This window comes from Halichoerus grypus, chromosome 14, assembly GCF_964656455.1.
Source record: "Halichoerus grypus chromosome 14, mHalGry1.hap1.1, whole genome shotgun sequence".
Classification (NCBI taxonomy): Eukaryota; Metazoa; Chordata; class Mammalia; order Carnivora; family Phocidae; genus Halichoerus; species Halichoerus grypus.
Genome location: NC_135725.1, coordinates 57833525 through 57847939, shown reverse-complemented (window position 1 = coordinate 57847939; position 14415 = coordinate 57833525). Strand labels below are relative to the sequence as shown.

At 47.7% G+C, this 14415-nt stretch overlaps 2 protein-coding genes across 7 annotated transcripts in view; one reads left to right on the top strand and one right to left on the bottom strand.

Annotated features, from left to right (window-relative positions):
- DNAI1 (dynein axonemal intermediate chain 1) overlaps positions 1 to 12322 on the bottom strand; it is a 65694-nt gene extending 53372 nt beyond the window's left edge. Inside the window, exon 1 of the mRNA XM_078061398.1 lies at positions 12268 to 12322. Coding sequence (XP_077917524.1) covers positions 12268 to 12297 — 30 coding nt within the window. The 5' untranslated portion in view covers positions 12298 to 12322. The remainder of the gene's footprint in view (positions 1 to 12267) is intronic.
- A 291-nt stretch (positions 12323 to 12613) lies between these two features.
- FAM219A (family with sequence similarity 219 member A) overlaps positions 12614 to 14415 on the top strand; it is a 52045-nt gene continuing 50243 nt past the window's right edge. Inside the window, exon 1 of one of the 6 annotated variants that reach the window (XM_036081374.2) lies at positions 12614 to 13118. In XM_036081374.2, coding sequence (XP_035937267.1) covers positions 12711 to 13118 — 408 coding nt within the window. In that variant the 5' untranslated portion in view covers positions 12614 to 12710. The remainder of the gene's footprint in view (positions 13119 to 14415) is intronic. The other 5 variants (XM_036081377.2, XM_036081375.2, XM_036081379.2 and 2 more) reach the window with 5 other exon arrangements.

Below are 14415 nucleotides of genomic sequence, written 5' to 3'. Positions count from 1 at the left end.
CAGCCTGCCATTGACAATCCATAGTGACAATGGGCCTGCATTTGTAGCAGACATTGTACAAGTCTTGACCAAATCTCTCAACATCACCTGGAGACTCCACACCGCTTATCGGCCCCAAAGCTCAGGGAAAGTAGAGTGGATGAATCATACCCTCAAGGGAACCTTAACAAAGTTTTGTCAGGAAACTAACCTCCCATGGCCGGATCTGCTACCCCTAGCTCTCCTGCATGCTCACTGCACGCCTGGGACACTAGGTTTCTCCCCTTTCGAATTAGTATATGGTTGGCCTCCCCTGTGCTTGGGGAGCCTTCCAGAAAACTTGCATCAGGTTGGAGATAAAGGGATAAAGGAGCAGCTTCAGGCCTTGGGGGCCACCCTAAATAAATTACAAAAGTACACCACTGAGAGGGCCCCAATCTCCTTAGGGTCTCAGGTATACTCCTTCCAGACAGGGGACTCAGTTTGCGTCAAAGATTGAAAGAAAGACACCCTCAAACCGCAATGGACAGGGCCCCACACTGTTGTTCTAACCACCCCTACTGCCCTCAAGGTCTCAGGTGTCACCCCGTGGGTCCACGACTCAAGAGTGAAAAAAGCTCATCATTTGGACGAGGAGCCATGCCAGTGGAGAGTCCAGCCAGACCTCACAAACATGCTCTGGCTTCACCTTCGATGAGACCCCACTGACTGATGGACACCTGCTCACTGTGGTCCCTGGCTCTCATCAGCATGATTTCCCTCATCTTAGGAGTCGGACTCTACACTGTTGCCCCTCCTGACTGAAATTTCCCCCAGAGGCTTACTATTGCTCTTATTAATTGGGTGACCCTAGGGTGTATTACTGCACTTACTTGTCCACAGGTTTTATCTGCTGATGGGTTAGCCACGATGGCTCCCTCTAACTAAGGTCATAGATCCCACTTTTACTGGCCCTCTGCTGTCTACTCCTGAGCGCATGTCACCATGGTTTTCCTGGCCCCAGTCAGTCCTGGTCTTCTGCTGCCTGGTGTGCTGTTCCTCCGCACTGCCTCTAGCTTGCCCGGCCCGGCAAGGGGGGCAGACTCTCGGTTCGTATCACCGCTACTGGCAAATGGACTTCCCAGCTTACCCCCCTCAATCCCGCACCAGCGCCCCCACTGACTTCTTTCACCTGGGATGCACACACACCGAAGGTCGACCTCCACTTTGATGGATGCCAACTACTTGACACTTCCTGGGAACCTCATAGACGGTGTTCCTACCATGGACTCACTCAGGTTACCAGCAGGTAGATATCTACATCTGTGGGGGTCCTATGCCTCAAGAGCCAAACACCTGCCCTCAGTTCTGCTTGCAAGCCTGGGGATGTGAGTCCTGGGTGGCGACTTAGCCGGGAATGGAACAATGGTCCAACAGGTGGTGGAGCCTCAAACAGCAAAGTGACATCCGGATTTCCTTGTCACTCAATGCCACCGCAACCTCTTGCCCTAACAATCACCGTATACCGCTCACTCTCTCAGTCCTAGAACCCAATGCCACATCATGGGCCACAGGAATCACTCTCCTATTGGGCCAATATCACTCTATAGGGACCGACCCCACAGCCAAGTTTATGATTAAGTCCATGTTCGCCCCAAGCCTTGCAGTCAACCCCCAGAGTCAGGCAGAAAATAACTTGCCCTGGTGTATCTCTGGGTCCCCCATCCACACACAGCAAGCATTTATAGCGCAACTGTTAGGTGTGATTAATGCCTCCCACCAAGCGCTTAACCACTCAAATCCACCCCTAGCATCTGACTGCTGGATCTGTATGAAGCCCGGTTCCGTCCAATACTTAGGTATCATCCTCAACCAATACACTGTGTCACCTCCCACCTCGGTACCAGGGACCTCAGATTATCCCTTTCTGGCTCCAGTACCACTGTATGGAAACTCCTCCTCTCCCGTCTCGAGCCACAGTCGGGTCTGTGCACCTAACAACACTTTTCTGGCTTGTGATCAAGGTGTATAGATCTGCGTCACCCCGCACAATCAATCATGCACGCTTGTCAAGTCTCTTACCCGATCTTTCAGTCCTCCCTGGGAGCAACACCCCACTTATATGGAGACCTCCTAGCCACCCCCGACGCTCCCCGGCAGCCATCCCTCTTCTCGTGAGCCTGCTGGCCGCATCAGGTGCTGCCCTCGGTGCCACCGGCGGGATGTCTCAGGTTCAGTATGAGGGGTTAACTCAACAACTCACGGCAGATTTTTCTGCCCTCACTCAGTCAGCCCTGGTCCTGCAGCGCCAACTCGATTCACTGGCCTCAGTAGCCCTCCAAAACAGGCGCGGGCTCGATTTATGGCCGTGCAGGGGGGACTCTGCCTCTTCTTACAGGAGGAATGTTGTTTCTTTGCTAATGAGTCAGGGATGGTCCAAGAAACTCTGACCCAATTACAGGAACGAGTAAATCACCGGTGGGAAGCACTCCAGTGGACGACTTGTTGGGATTCCCTCTCACAATGGTTCCCTTGGTTCGCCCCCCTCATCGGCCCCCTCCTAATGCTCCTCTTCACAGTAACATTTGGTCCTTGTATTCTTAATGCCCTTACTAGGTTTATCACTGCTCGAATTGCTAAGATCAGACTCCAGTTGCTCCTTACTGACTATCGCCCCTTAGAGAATAAAAATCATGCCCTCTAAACTAGGTGTTTAAAGGGGCATCAAAGTGGGAATGATAAGGGAAGTCTGTGTTCTAAGGTGGCCCACCAAGCCAGCAAGGGAATCCCAGTCTCCGGCCCCAGGGCCGTTCAAGGTTTTCCCTCCTGCCGCACACATGAAAGTGCCACATATACAGAAGTAAAAGTGTATAAATTACCCCCTTAGTTTGTGCTCAGGGCTCAGACCTTTGGAGATCACTCTCCTCTGAGCCCACCGGCGTTAGATAAACCTATCCTCCAAGATCTCCAAGTGCCGCTTGGTTCTTCGTCGGGCGATCAGTCCAGGTTCCGTAACAGAGCTTCTACCAGGTATCGTTTTTCCTTTAGCCTACAGAACTTCATTTAGTATTTCTTGTAGTGAAGGTCTGTTAATGACAAATTCTCTCAACTTTAGTTTATCTGAAGATGTATTTATTTCACCTTTCTTATTTGAGGGATATTTTTGCTAGATACAGAATTCTGTCTGGACAGTAATTTTCTTTCAGTGCTTCTCTCATTATCTTCTGACCTCCATTGTTTACAATGAGAAGTCAACCATAATCATATCATTATTACCCTGTATGCAATGTGTCATTTTGTTCTGGCTACTTTCAAGATTTTATTTTTATCTTTGACTTTCAGTATTTTGACTATGAGGGACCTAAGGGTGGTTTTCTTTGTATTTATCCTGCTTGGAACTCACTGAACTTCTGATTTTCCATCAAATCTAGAAAATTTTGGCCACTATTTCTTCAAATATTTCCCCCCTCCTCTATTTCCTTCTGGGATTCCAATAACATATATGACATACATATATGACATGTTCCCAGAGGTCATTAAGGCTCATGTTTTTTAATCTTATTTCTGTTTGATCTTCAGATTAGATCATTTCAATGGACTCATCTTCACATTCAGCTGTTAGGCCCATCCAATTATTTTTCTGTTCTGATATTTATTTTTCTATTGTTTCCATTTTTCTGCTTAGATTCCCCATCTATTAAGTCAGTATTTTCTGTAAGTCCATAAATATATTTATAAAAGCTGCTTTAAAGTCATCGTCTGCTACTTCTAACATCTGAGTTATCTCACTGGTATCAGCACACTCTCCTTTGGGATCTACCTCCCTGAGTCACGGTCAAGAAATTGTCCCTGGCCAGATAGCAAGGATAAACTTGTGACTCATGTTGGGTGCTTTCCTTCCCTCTGTAATCACTGTCCTGAGGGAATGTGGTATATGTTGTGTCCAGAATTTTATCTGTTTACAGTGGGAGGGCAAGTCCAGTATGGATTTTTCCATCATGGCCAGAATATAAGTCCCCTACACCAAGGTCTTTAAAAATTATACATAGTGTGCTGCATTTTAAAATTCATTGCAGGGGTGCCTGGGTGGCTCAGTCAGTTAAGCGTCTGCCTGCCTTTGGCTCAGGTCATGATCCCAGGGTCCTGGGATGGAGCCCCACATCGGGCTCCTTACTCAGCAGGGAGCCTGCTTCTCCCTCTCCCTGCCGCTCTGCCTACTTGTGATCTCTCTCTCTGTGTCAAATAAATAAATAAAATCTTTAAAAAAATAAAAAATAAAAATAAAATTCATTGCGCGAGGGGTGCCTGGGTGGCTCAGTCGGTTAAGCATCTGCCTTCAGATCAGGTCATGATCCTAAGGTCTGGGATTGAGCCCCACATTGGGCTCTCTGCTCAGCGGGGAGCCTGCTTCTCTCCCTCTCCCTCTGCCTGCCGCTCCCCCTGCTTGTGCTCTCTCTCTCTATCAAATAAATACATAAAATCTTAAAAATAAAATAAAATTCCTTGCAGAAACAGGCTGTTTAAAACACTCAGACACACACACACACACACACACACACACACACACACACACACACACACACACCAACAACCCTAAAGTAAAGGCTTTTGTAAAGGACAGAACCTTTTGTAATGTAAATATCCACCCTGAATGGAGGCCCTGGGTTGGAAGAAATCTGAGGCCTTCCCTGCACAATGTATGAGAAAGAGATTTTTCAGAAACAATGTAGAAGTTACTTTGGAGTAAAGCAGGTTATACCTTACACTCCTTGTAAGAGAAATTGCCCTGCTCACAGTTTTGGCTGCTTAGAAAGCCATGGGATCTTGTCCTTCCCTGGTACAGTCTAACATGAACAGATAAGCTAGGGTCAATCAGATTCTTTCTCCAAGAGTTTGAACTGGGACTCCTAAGAGAACTGGTGATTGGATGGAGATAGTATGGAGATGTTTGTGCGTTAGAGAGAATCCAAAGTGGCATAATGAGCTGGAAACACACTAAAGTTATGAGGGAGCAGAAACCATTAAAAAGTTGGCTGATTGGGAAATGAAAACAGGAAATGAAACATAGTTGCTAAGAGAAGAAGAGAGTCCATGAGAGATACAGAGAAAGTAATGAGTACTTACATCTGTTTCAGAACCAATAGTTTTCCAATTCTGATTCTAGGCTACTTATGTATTTATATAATACCCATCCACAAACCCCCACATACACCCTTTCCCCCTTCACCCACGCTCCCTTTACTTGAGGTAATTTGAGTGAGCCTCTGTTCTTTGCAATTTAAAGAGCTTGACTAAAATCTGTGTGCCTTAGAGTTTGCCAGGCCCATAAAGACTAGAAGTAGGAAAGCCTTGGGCATTCCAGGCAGAGGAACAAAATCATTAACAAAGATACAGAGACTTGGATCTGTGTGTCTGTCTGAGGATCAGCACACACACACACACACACACACACACACACACACACACACCAGTGCTGGGGGTTGCGGAGGAGGGGCAGAGGGAAAAGAAGAGAGAGAATCTTAAGCAGGCTCCATACCCAGCACCAGGCCTACCACAGAGGGCTGGATCTCACAACCCTGAGATCCTGACCTGAGCCAAAATCAAGACTTGGAAGCTTAACAGACTAAGCCCCCCAGGCACTCTGGGATCAGTAATTTTTTTTAAATCCATTTATATCCCAATTTTTCCCAAAGTAAGATTTGAGGCTAAATATACGACACATGGGAAAAATAAGTAAATAAGAAAATGGATGTGAGGTAAAAATAAAAGTAGGGAAAAAGCTTAACATCAGGAGTAGTTAACAGAATAATTAACAGAATTAAGCTGCTTTGACTAAGACAAAGACACAAGCAGCTTCTGCTGCAGGCCCAGAAAGAAAAGTTAGCATTCAGAGTATTGTAGTACACACCTTTCCATCATGCATTTATTTACTCATCAACTGATTCATTCAGTCATTATTCATTCATCCAGTATTTATTAAGCATCTACTATGTACCAGATCCTAGGATGACAGCTAAAGAAGAACCAAGGTTGAGTTGGTCCTACCTCCAAGAGTTCTCAAATCTAGGAAGTGAGAGAGTTAGAGGACATAAACCCATCACACAAACCAAAATCCACTGACTCCATGAGTAGGACAAAGTGTTTTGAGATACAAAACAGTGAAAAAGTTGATCAACAGCTGCGTCCTTTGCTTGCTTCTTCCATACAACTCTGTCTCAGGGATCGGGAAGACTGAACGCTCCATACAAATCCCTAACTGGCAGAAAACAATTTCATGTCACTTGCTCACAGCTGGAGACAGAGAATCAAAATTACTCTTCAGCATCAGCTTGTAGGCTGCAAAGCCCAGGGATAAGCACAAGAGCCCTCTGCCATTGTTATTCGAGTACCTGGCATGTTCTGAGTACTAACAATGTGCTAGGCTTCACAGTAAACAGGGGAGGAGACCAAGTTCTGGCTGCAAATACTCACAGCTGTTTTGCAATCTGATAATTGTGCATGACAAACCTCAGACCGTAACTCTGAAAATAGCATGACTATAATCATAACAAAATGGAAATGCCATTGGCAAAATTTGTTTTCTAGTTATCACTTCCAGAAGGAATTCCATAACACTATTAGGGGAAGAGAAGAAAAAATTCTCTCAACTTCCTGCCACTAAACCTCTAAATTATCATCATCTGCATCCATCCCTTCTTCCTTTCTTTTGTCCTGTTACAGTGTTCTGTCTCCTGTCCACAAGTGATCCACTCTCACCTCCTCAGAGACTTGGCTCTAGTCAATATTTTATGTCTCCTGATATCCAACTTCTTCTCTATGCTGGGGTCCCTCCCCTCAGCATTTAACATATTCAAGTCTTACTTTCATCCCTAAAAAAAAAAAAAAAAAATCCTTGTCTACAGAGTATTGTCTTCTTAGCTCAGTTCAGTCTGGCTTTTACCTTGCAAATTGTTCTTTCCAAGGTCCCCAGTGACTTCCTAATTATTATATCTAATGGCTATGTCTAGTTCTTATCTTCATTGACCCCTTAGCAGCATGTGACACAACTGACCCACGTACTCTATAAACACTGTAAACTCACTATAAACACACTCTTCTTTAGGACATTATTCTTTGTTGTCTTTTATGTATGTTCCTGTATGTCTTCTATTCTGTGTTGTCTAACTTCTCTGGTCATTTCTTCTTATCCTACATTTTGAACTCTTCTTCCTTTGTCCAAACCGTAAATCATAGTGCTCCTCCTAGAAGTCTTCCCTCATTCCCCCAGAATCAGTGTTAGGATATTCTACTACATGCTTTCATAATACCCTATGCTACTTCCCAATCACACTCTATCATTCACTCAACAATCATTTATTGAGAGCTTCTGGGGTGATGGCCATGTGTTGGGAACTTGAGAACAGATGTGAGCAAAAACATCCACAGGTCTTACGCTCAAGGAGCTCACAGTCTAATGGGAGAGACATAGAATAATCAAATAATTACACAAACAAATGAATAAGTACATACTAGAATGCAGGCTAAAGAAGGAAGGATCAAGAAAGGATCAAGATATATTACTACATAATAGAGGAAACAACCTTATCTTCATTAACAGGGCAGCATCATTGGGGCATGTTGTGGGGATTGATGATTGGGCTGAAATCTTAGGAGTACTTGTGTGAGGGAGGGTTTGAAGAGTGTTCCAGAAAGAAGTAACATAGAGGGGTGCCCGGGTGGCTCAGTTGTTAAGCATCTGCCTTCGGCTCAGGTCCTGATCCCAGGATCCTGGGATCGAGCCCCACATCGGGCTCCCTACTCAGTGGGGAGCCTGCTTCTCCCTCTCCCACTCTCCCTGATTGTGTTCCCTCTCTTGCTGTGTTTCTCTCTGTTAAATAAATAAATAAAATCTTAAAAAAAAAAAAAAAAAGAAGAAGAAGAAGAAGTAACATAGAACTAAAGTACAGCAGTAATAAGGAAAGAGTGATAAAAGTTAAGGCTTAGAGCTCCAAGTGGGCCTTAGCCCAGATAGGCTCCTGAAGGGTTATCTAAAAAATTTGTCCCTATCCTAAGAGCAATGGGCAGTCACTGAAAGGTTCTGAGTGGGAATGACATAACCAAATTGACAGTTTGAAAAAATCACTTGATGCAGTTGTGGAGAATGGACTAGAAGGAGCATGAGCGGATGAGGGGAATCCCAGTTACAAGGCTTTTGCAGCACTCTGGGTGAGAGATGATACAGGCTGGGCTAAGAAGGTGGCAGTGAAAATGAAAAAAGGGGTTTGATTTGAGAGATATTTAGGAGCTAAAGGGGCAAAGGATCATATCTAGGGCTTGAAGAAGATAAGAGGTGTAAGGATGACACTGAGAAGAAGGGTCATAAGAGCATGGATATCTTATTTTGAACATATAGAAACATTTCAACTGCCCCTAGATTCTGCTCACCTCCTCTTGTCCTTTCTTCTATGGATCCCAGGCCCAGTCATCAGACCAAAAATCTCTGAATCACCTAAGACTTGTTTTTGGCCTTGCATGCATTCTTGCCGATTCTCCCCTACCCTAGTCACCCCTCATCAAGATCATCAGTTCTAAAAGTATTGTCTGCGAGGGGCCTCTGGAGAGACCATAAAATGATCCAAAAATGCAAGTCTTTTCCTTTGGCTCTCACAGGCAAATGATGCAAAATTCCAGACTGATTTTTTTATGGTAATAACTGAGTTATAAAGAAGTACTAAAATTTGTTAGTCATAAACTAAAATTAGCTTTTAACTGGAGTTCACAGAAGACTCTAATTCAGTTCTCTACTAAGAAGTCTGGCTGCCAGGCAATGTTTGGCAACGTTGCAAAATTCCTCCTGCACATACACACATGCGGCCAGTTAGAATTCTCAAAATTTTCAGGAAGGACACTTCATTATTGGGGCACTACCAGTGATGTTTTGAGCTGGTCATGGTTTATGGTGCCTGACATTCATGCATTTTCATTACAAATTATGATTCATGGAGCTCTATCACGACCAATTTAATATGGCATGGGTTATTTGATTAACCCTATGGAGTAGAGGGATACACCTCTCTGACCTTATTTCCTGTCACTTTCCGCCTTCCCTTCCTTGCTGATCCGGAACATGTATAGCAAGCTTCCATCTTAGGAACTTTATTGTTGCTATGCCCTCTGTCTGGAGGCTAACTCGTTCATTTCCTTCAGGTCTTTCTCAAATGCCACCTTTGTGAGACCTTCAGTGATGACTATATTTAAATCATAATCTTCTGGTTCCCTGAACTTCCTACTCTACTTCCCTGCTTTATTTTAATCGTTGACACCTATCACTATCTGATTAACCATATATTTTACTTATTTATTTATTGATAGTTTACCTCCAACTAAAAGATAAGCTCCATGAGAACAGAGATTTGGGGTTGTTTTGTTTGTTGCTATATCACCAATACCTAGAACAGTACCTGGCATATAGTATGTGACCAATGAATAACTGTGGAATGAGAATGACTATATCATCAGAATTGTTGACCTCTTAAATCTCTAATGCCCAGCTCTTAAACCATGGGTACATGTGATTCAAATTTGAATCATTCACAGCCCTACTGCCAAAGCAGATATAAACATGAACCCAGAAAAACATGCTTCTACAGTGACATTTTCTTGTTATTACTCCCGACTAGTCTCTTCTTCCCAGGCTTACCCATTCCTATCCTTCAAACACACTCAGATCAAAACTCCTAAAGAACAGCTCCAGGCATTCAGAACTCATATTCAATTCATTTTCAGAATTTAATATATTCCAGACATTGTGCTAGGTTCAGGGGACTCAACAATGAATGAGATAGACATGATCCTTGCTATCACTGAGTTTATAGTCTCGGGGGGCTATCACCCTATCCTGCCTCCAGTAAGGGGACTTAATCCCTTATAGAATATGACAGCCAAGCTGAGACTTGATGTATGGTCAGGAAATGAAGAGATTTGAGGCAGAGTAGCATGGAACAGGTGGCAGCAGATAGAAATGATTATACCAAGCAGGTAGAGAAAACAGCAGTTTCAAAGGCCTAGAGGAGAAGAGTGTGTGGATGTCATTTTCCAGGAAGTGTGGGCAGTTCAGTGTGCTGGGACTGTGGAATGTTCACAGAACAATAGTAGAATTTGAAGTAGGGTTGATAGCAAGACTAGATAGACCGTGCTAGGCCTTGCAGGCCATACAAAACAAGTCTGACTTTTGGGACTTTATCCTGAGAGCAAGAGGGAGCCATTGAAAGGTCTGATCAGTGGAGTGACACGAACAATGGAGTTAAACTCTTCTCTGTCCCCTAATAAGCTCCATCCTGACCTTCCCTTTCCACTGCAGGCATCCAAGTCATTGATACCACCTCCCTGAAGCTTTTCTACTGCTCCAACCTGCATGTCTCTCTTCCTGCCAGCCCCAGGAATCCCATCCTCTTTTATCTTTGTATGCCTGTGTTCTGTGTCCCCCACTGAACTGAGTTCCCAGAGGAAAGGCACAACTTCTCCAACCTCTCTAGACTGTCCTATGCCCAGATCACCATTGACCCAGATTGCCATTCACTGAGACAAAAGACTGAAGAATACAGCCTAGCACAACCCATCCTTTTCTCACACCCCACACACCAATATTTACACAATATTAAAACAACCCTTCCCTCCAGGGGGCAGTGCTGATATGTACAGGGTGAGTTGACCCAGGTTTCTCTGCTTCCTGTCTGCTGTCACCTCTCTCTGCTCTCAGTGAAACTAGCCTCTAATGTCTCCCCTAATGGGCTGGAGAAACTGACCCCAAGCTTGTTCAAACTATAAGTGCTAGAAAAGACAAATATCTGCAGTGACAGAAAGCAGTGGTTATCTGGGGGTGGGGGGTTGGGGAGAACTGACTGGGATGAGGCACAAGGAAACTCTGGGGGTAGAGGAAGTATCCTCTATCTCAATCGTGGTGGTGGTTCACAACTATATAAATTTTTCAAAACTTGTCAACATGTACAATTAAAATGTTCATTTCATTGTATGTGAATAAGACATCAGTAATGCTGAATTTAAAACAAACTTCATGTAAATAAAGTCAGTAGGCCCAAGCACAATACATGAGCTTCAACACAGAGCTCAACCCCAACATAAAACTAGGGCATGGCCATACAGGAATATCAGCCTCCTCATGGTTGCAGAGATCTAAGAAAGATGAGTCCACCTGCTATGGAAAGCCCAGTGAAAGAAGCAAAGTAGCAAAGGCTAATATGGAGAAGGCCAGACCAAAATATGTAAAGTCACAAACATCATGGACACAGGTTTGCTCTCCAAACCTCAAAATACCTAGATCTGAGTGAGGAAAATTTAGAATAAATAATAGAAGTCCTGCTTCACAGAGCCAGAAACTGCATATTAGTCCCAAGGTGATAACTCAAAAAGGGTTGGGAAAAAAATGAATTCTTAAAGGACTGAGTGGCAACCACAGAGGGATCCTTGAGAAGCTGGGCCTTACCTCACCTTCCAGAGTGTTCTGGGGAGGAAAGTAGAACTCTGTACTTGGTGGGTGAAGGGGCTAACTCTTGGGTTTCCTGTGAGAAGGAATGACATCTGGCCAGGTGGCAACAAGGACCCAAAGTTCACATGGCTGAATGAGTCATAGGAGTGGCCCAGGAGCTCACAGCAGAGGGACACATGAGACTCCAGAAATAGTCAGGGGCCAGTGTTTGGTGTGTGAGTAGGAGGTCAGGCAAGAATGGGCAAAAGGTCTCTCTCCTCTTCCTCTTTACCTGACCTCTGTCTCTTGACAAGTAGCCCAGCACAGAAAATCTAAGCCAAACTCCTGTATATAATGTGTTCTGTGTCTGCTGTACAATTCTCTTGCACTCCTGTGGGCTCTCAAAGGCCTGTGTCCCCACCTAGCCCAGCACTGGGCATACAGCAAAGGGCTGGAAAGAGAATTTCTTCGGGACAAGAATGTGAGGGCAATGAGGGATGCATTAGTGGGAGTGAGGGTGGGGGGTAAGGAGGATAAGTTGGTCAGGAGAGTCTGTGGTATGAGTGGACAGAGGGAATGGAAAGGTGAGGGGACAACAAGTGGAAAGGGGACGGACGACAAGTGGAAATAGTGGGGCAGGGGCAGTGTGGGAGAGGAAGCTAGGATTAGAGGGGCAAAGGACAGGGTTAGAGGTCAGTGGGAACACAGGCCAGGGGTCACAGGGAAAGAGAAGGTTAAGGGTCAACAGGGAAAAGAAAATGAAGGATCAGTAGAAGTATGATCAGTGATCATTGGTGGCGAAGGTCAGAGGTCACTGGGAGAGAGCAGTCGGGATGTGTGTTTACCTGCCTACGAGGCGGCTGTTTCTGGGGCATCTTGGAAGAAGCAGGAAACACCTCAATACTTGGAACACCTGCAAAATGCTCTCTTGCCTGAGGACAAGGAGTTTGTCCCCTCGATTACGCACAGGAAATCTGGATTCTTTTTCACTTCAATTCCCAGTCGCAGGGGTTCTTTGGGGACAGCCGTCGTTGTGGGTCCCCGCGCCCTTGCAGCATTGAATCTGCTCCTCCCTGACGCGGTTGCCCAGCAACCAACCGTTAGCCAAGGCGCAGGCGCCTCTGACGCCCCCTCCCGGCTCGAGGGAGAGGCGGGGCTGGGCGCGCGGGGAACCTCCGGCTCCACTAAGACCCGCCCCCTCAGGAATAATACGACCCTCGGCAGCTCGCAGTAGAACTCCGGCATGTGGGAGGGGCTGGGGCACCCAGGCACTGCCTCCTCATGAATAATGCAGATTCAGGCGGTGTCCCGGACCCGGAAGTGGAGTTGCCGAGTCACCGCAGTGGCTGAGCTGCTGACAGGAGGCGGCGGCGGAGGAGGAGGCGAGGCAAGACCTGCGGCTTTGCCCGGCCACAGCCGCGGTAGCACTAAGGCAAGCCCACGGAGCCACGCCGGGCTCAGCCAGCCAGCGAACCTCCCGCCCCGAGCCCACCATCTGCCCAGACGCTTGCCCGCCCGACTCGTCCCGGGCGGCCTAGTCTGCACCACCCACCCGACTCCTGGGGCCGCCGCCCCGCGCGGTCCCGTCGGCGTCCCTGGCCGCGCCCGGCCCCTGGCCCTCTCGCCCGCCGGCACCATGATGGAGGAGATCGACCGGTTCCAGGTGCCCACCGCGCACTCGGAGATGCAGCCGCTGGTGAGGGGGCGGGCGGCGGGCAGGCCAGGACCGGGAGGGGGCGCTGCCCGAGGGGGAGGGAGGGAATCAGGCCTTGGTAACTGCGGAGGGGACGCCTTAGAATGGGTCAAAGGGAGCCTTGAAATCGCATCGCGGGGGGAGGGAGGACTTGCAGAACAAGAAAACCGTGGGGAAATACGCGGGGTAACAGCAAAGAGGCCTGTAAAGGCTCAGGGCACCGTCAGCAGAGACAGGCCAAGGGAGCTACGGGGAGGGCCGTCGGATGGAACGTTTGGGGCACAATGGTGCACACTGCTAGTGGAGGCCCTTAGCTGGGAAAGGAAAGGAACTGTCATGGGGCACCGCCGCTGGCAGGCCCAGGGGGCTGGGATGAGAGGTGAGGAGCCGCTTAGCCCTAGAGGCCTGTGATGCCTCCTGTGGGCCAGGTGCAATTAGGCTAAAAGGGACTGGGAATAGGGTGGCAGAGGAGGAGGGGGGCCAGCCCTCCAGTTCTCTGGTTAGGGATGGGAACGCGGGGCCGGGACCAAGGTCCGGTGGGGGCAGAGGGTCGGTGCAAGACCCCTGAATTCCGTTCTTCTCCTGAGGAGAGCGCAGGCAGTCTTAGGCAGGGGGGTGCTAGAGCCGGAGTCGCGGAGGAGAGAGAGCAGCGGGGAGGTGGAGAAACAGGGGCGCGGATGAGAGAGCTCGGGAACCGACGGGAGAGGGGGCGGGGTCGCGCTGGGGCCGCCAGTGCCCACCCTTTCGGAAGAGCCCCCAGCATCCTCGGCCTCCGTGCATTGAGTCTTTGCTGGGCGCCCATCCTGCTGCCTGTCCGCGGTCCCGGAGTCTGGGAGGAATGATGTCATCGTTGCCGGCGCGGAGGGCATGGAAGGGGGAGGGCGAGACGGGCGACGGAGGCCAGCCCTAGGGGAGACCATGCCCGATGGCCACCGCTCAGGGGGGTTACCTGACTGGCTTGTACGCCCGGCGGTGGGCAGCTGGGCGAGAGGCGCCGCCGAGGCCTAGCCAGCTGATATAAGGAGAGGGGGAAGGGAGGGAGTGCCCTGCTCTGTTCACTTTTCCATCTCCCTTCTCCTTGGAGCCCGAAGGGGAGCTGGAAGGAGACAGGGCAGGCCAGGAACCTGAAGGTGTGGATGCACTATTCTCTAAGCTCTGCTGGAGCAGAGCAGAGCTCTCCAAAGCTTGAAGATCTGGGGCTCCCTAAGGCTCCTCCTTCTATGTTAGATAGAGAGGTGAGGAATAGGTTCCACTCTTGGGCCTTTGGGCCCCTGGTTAAAGATGTGCTTTGTAGCTTCCT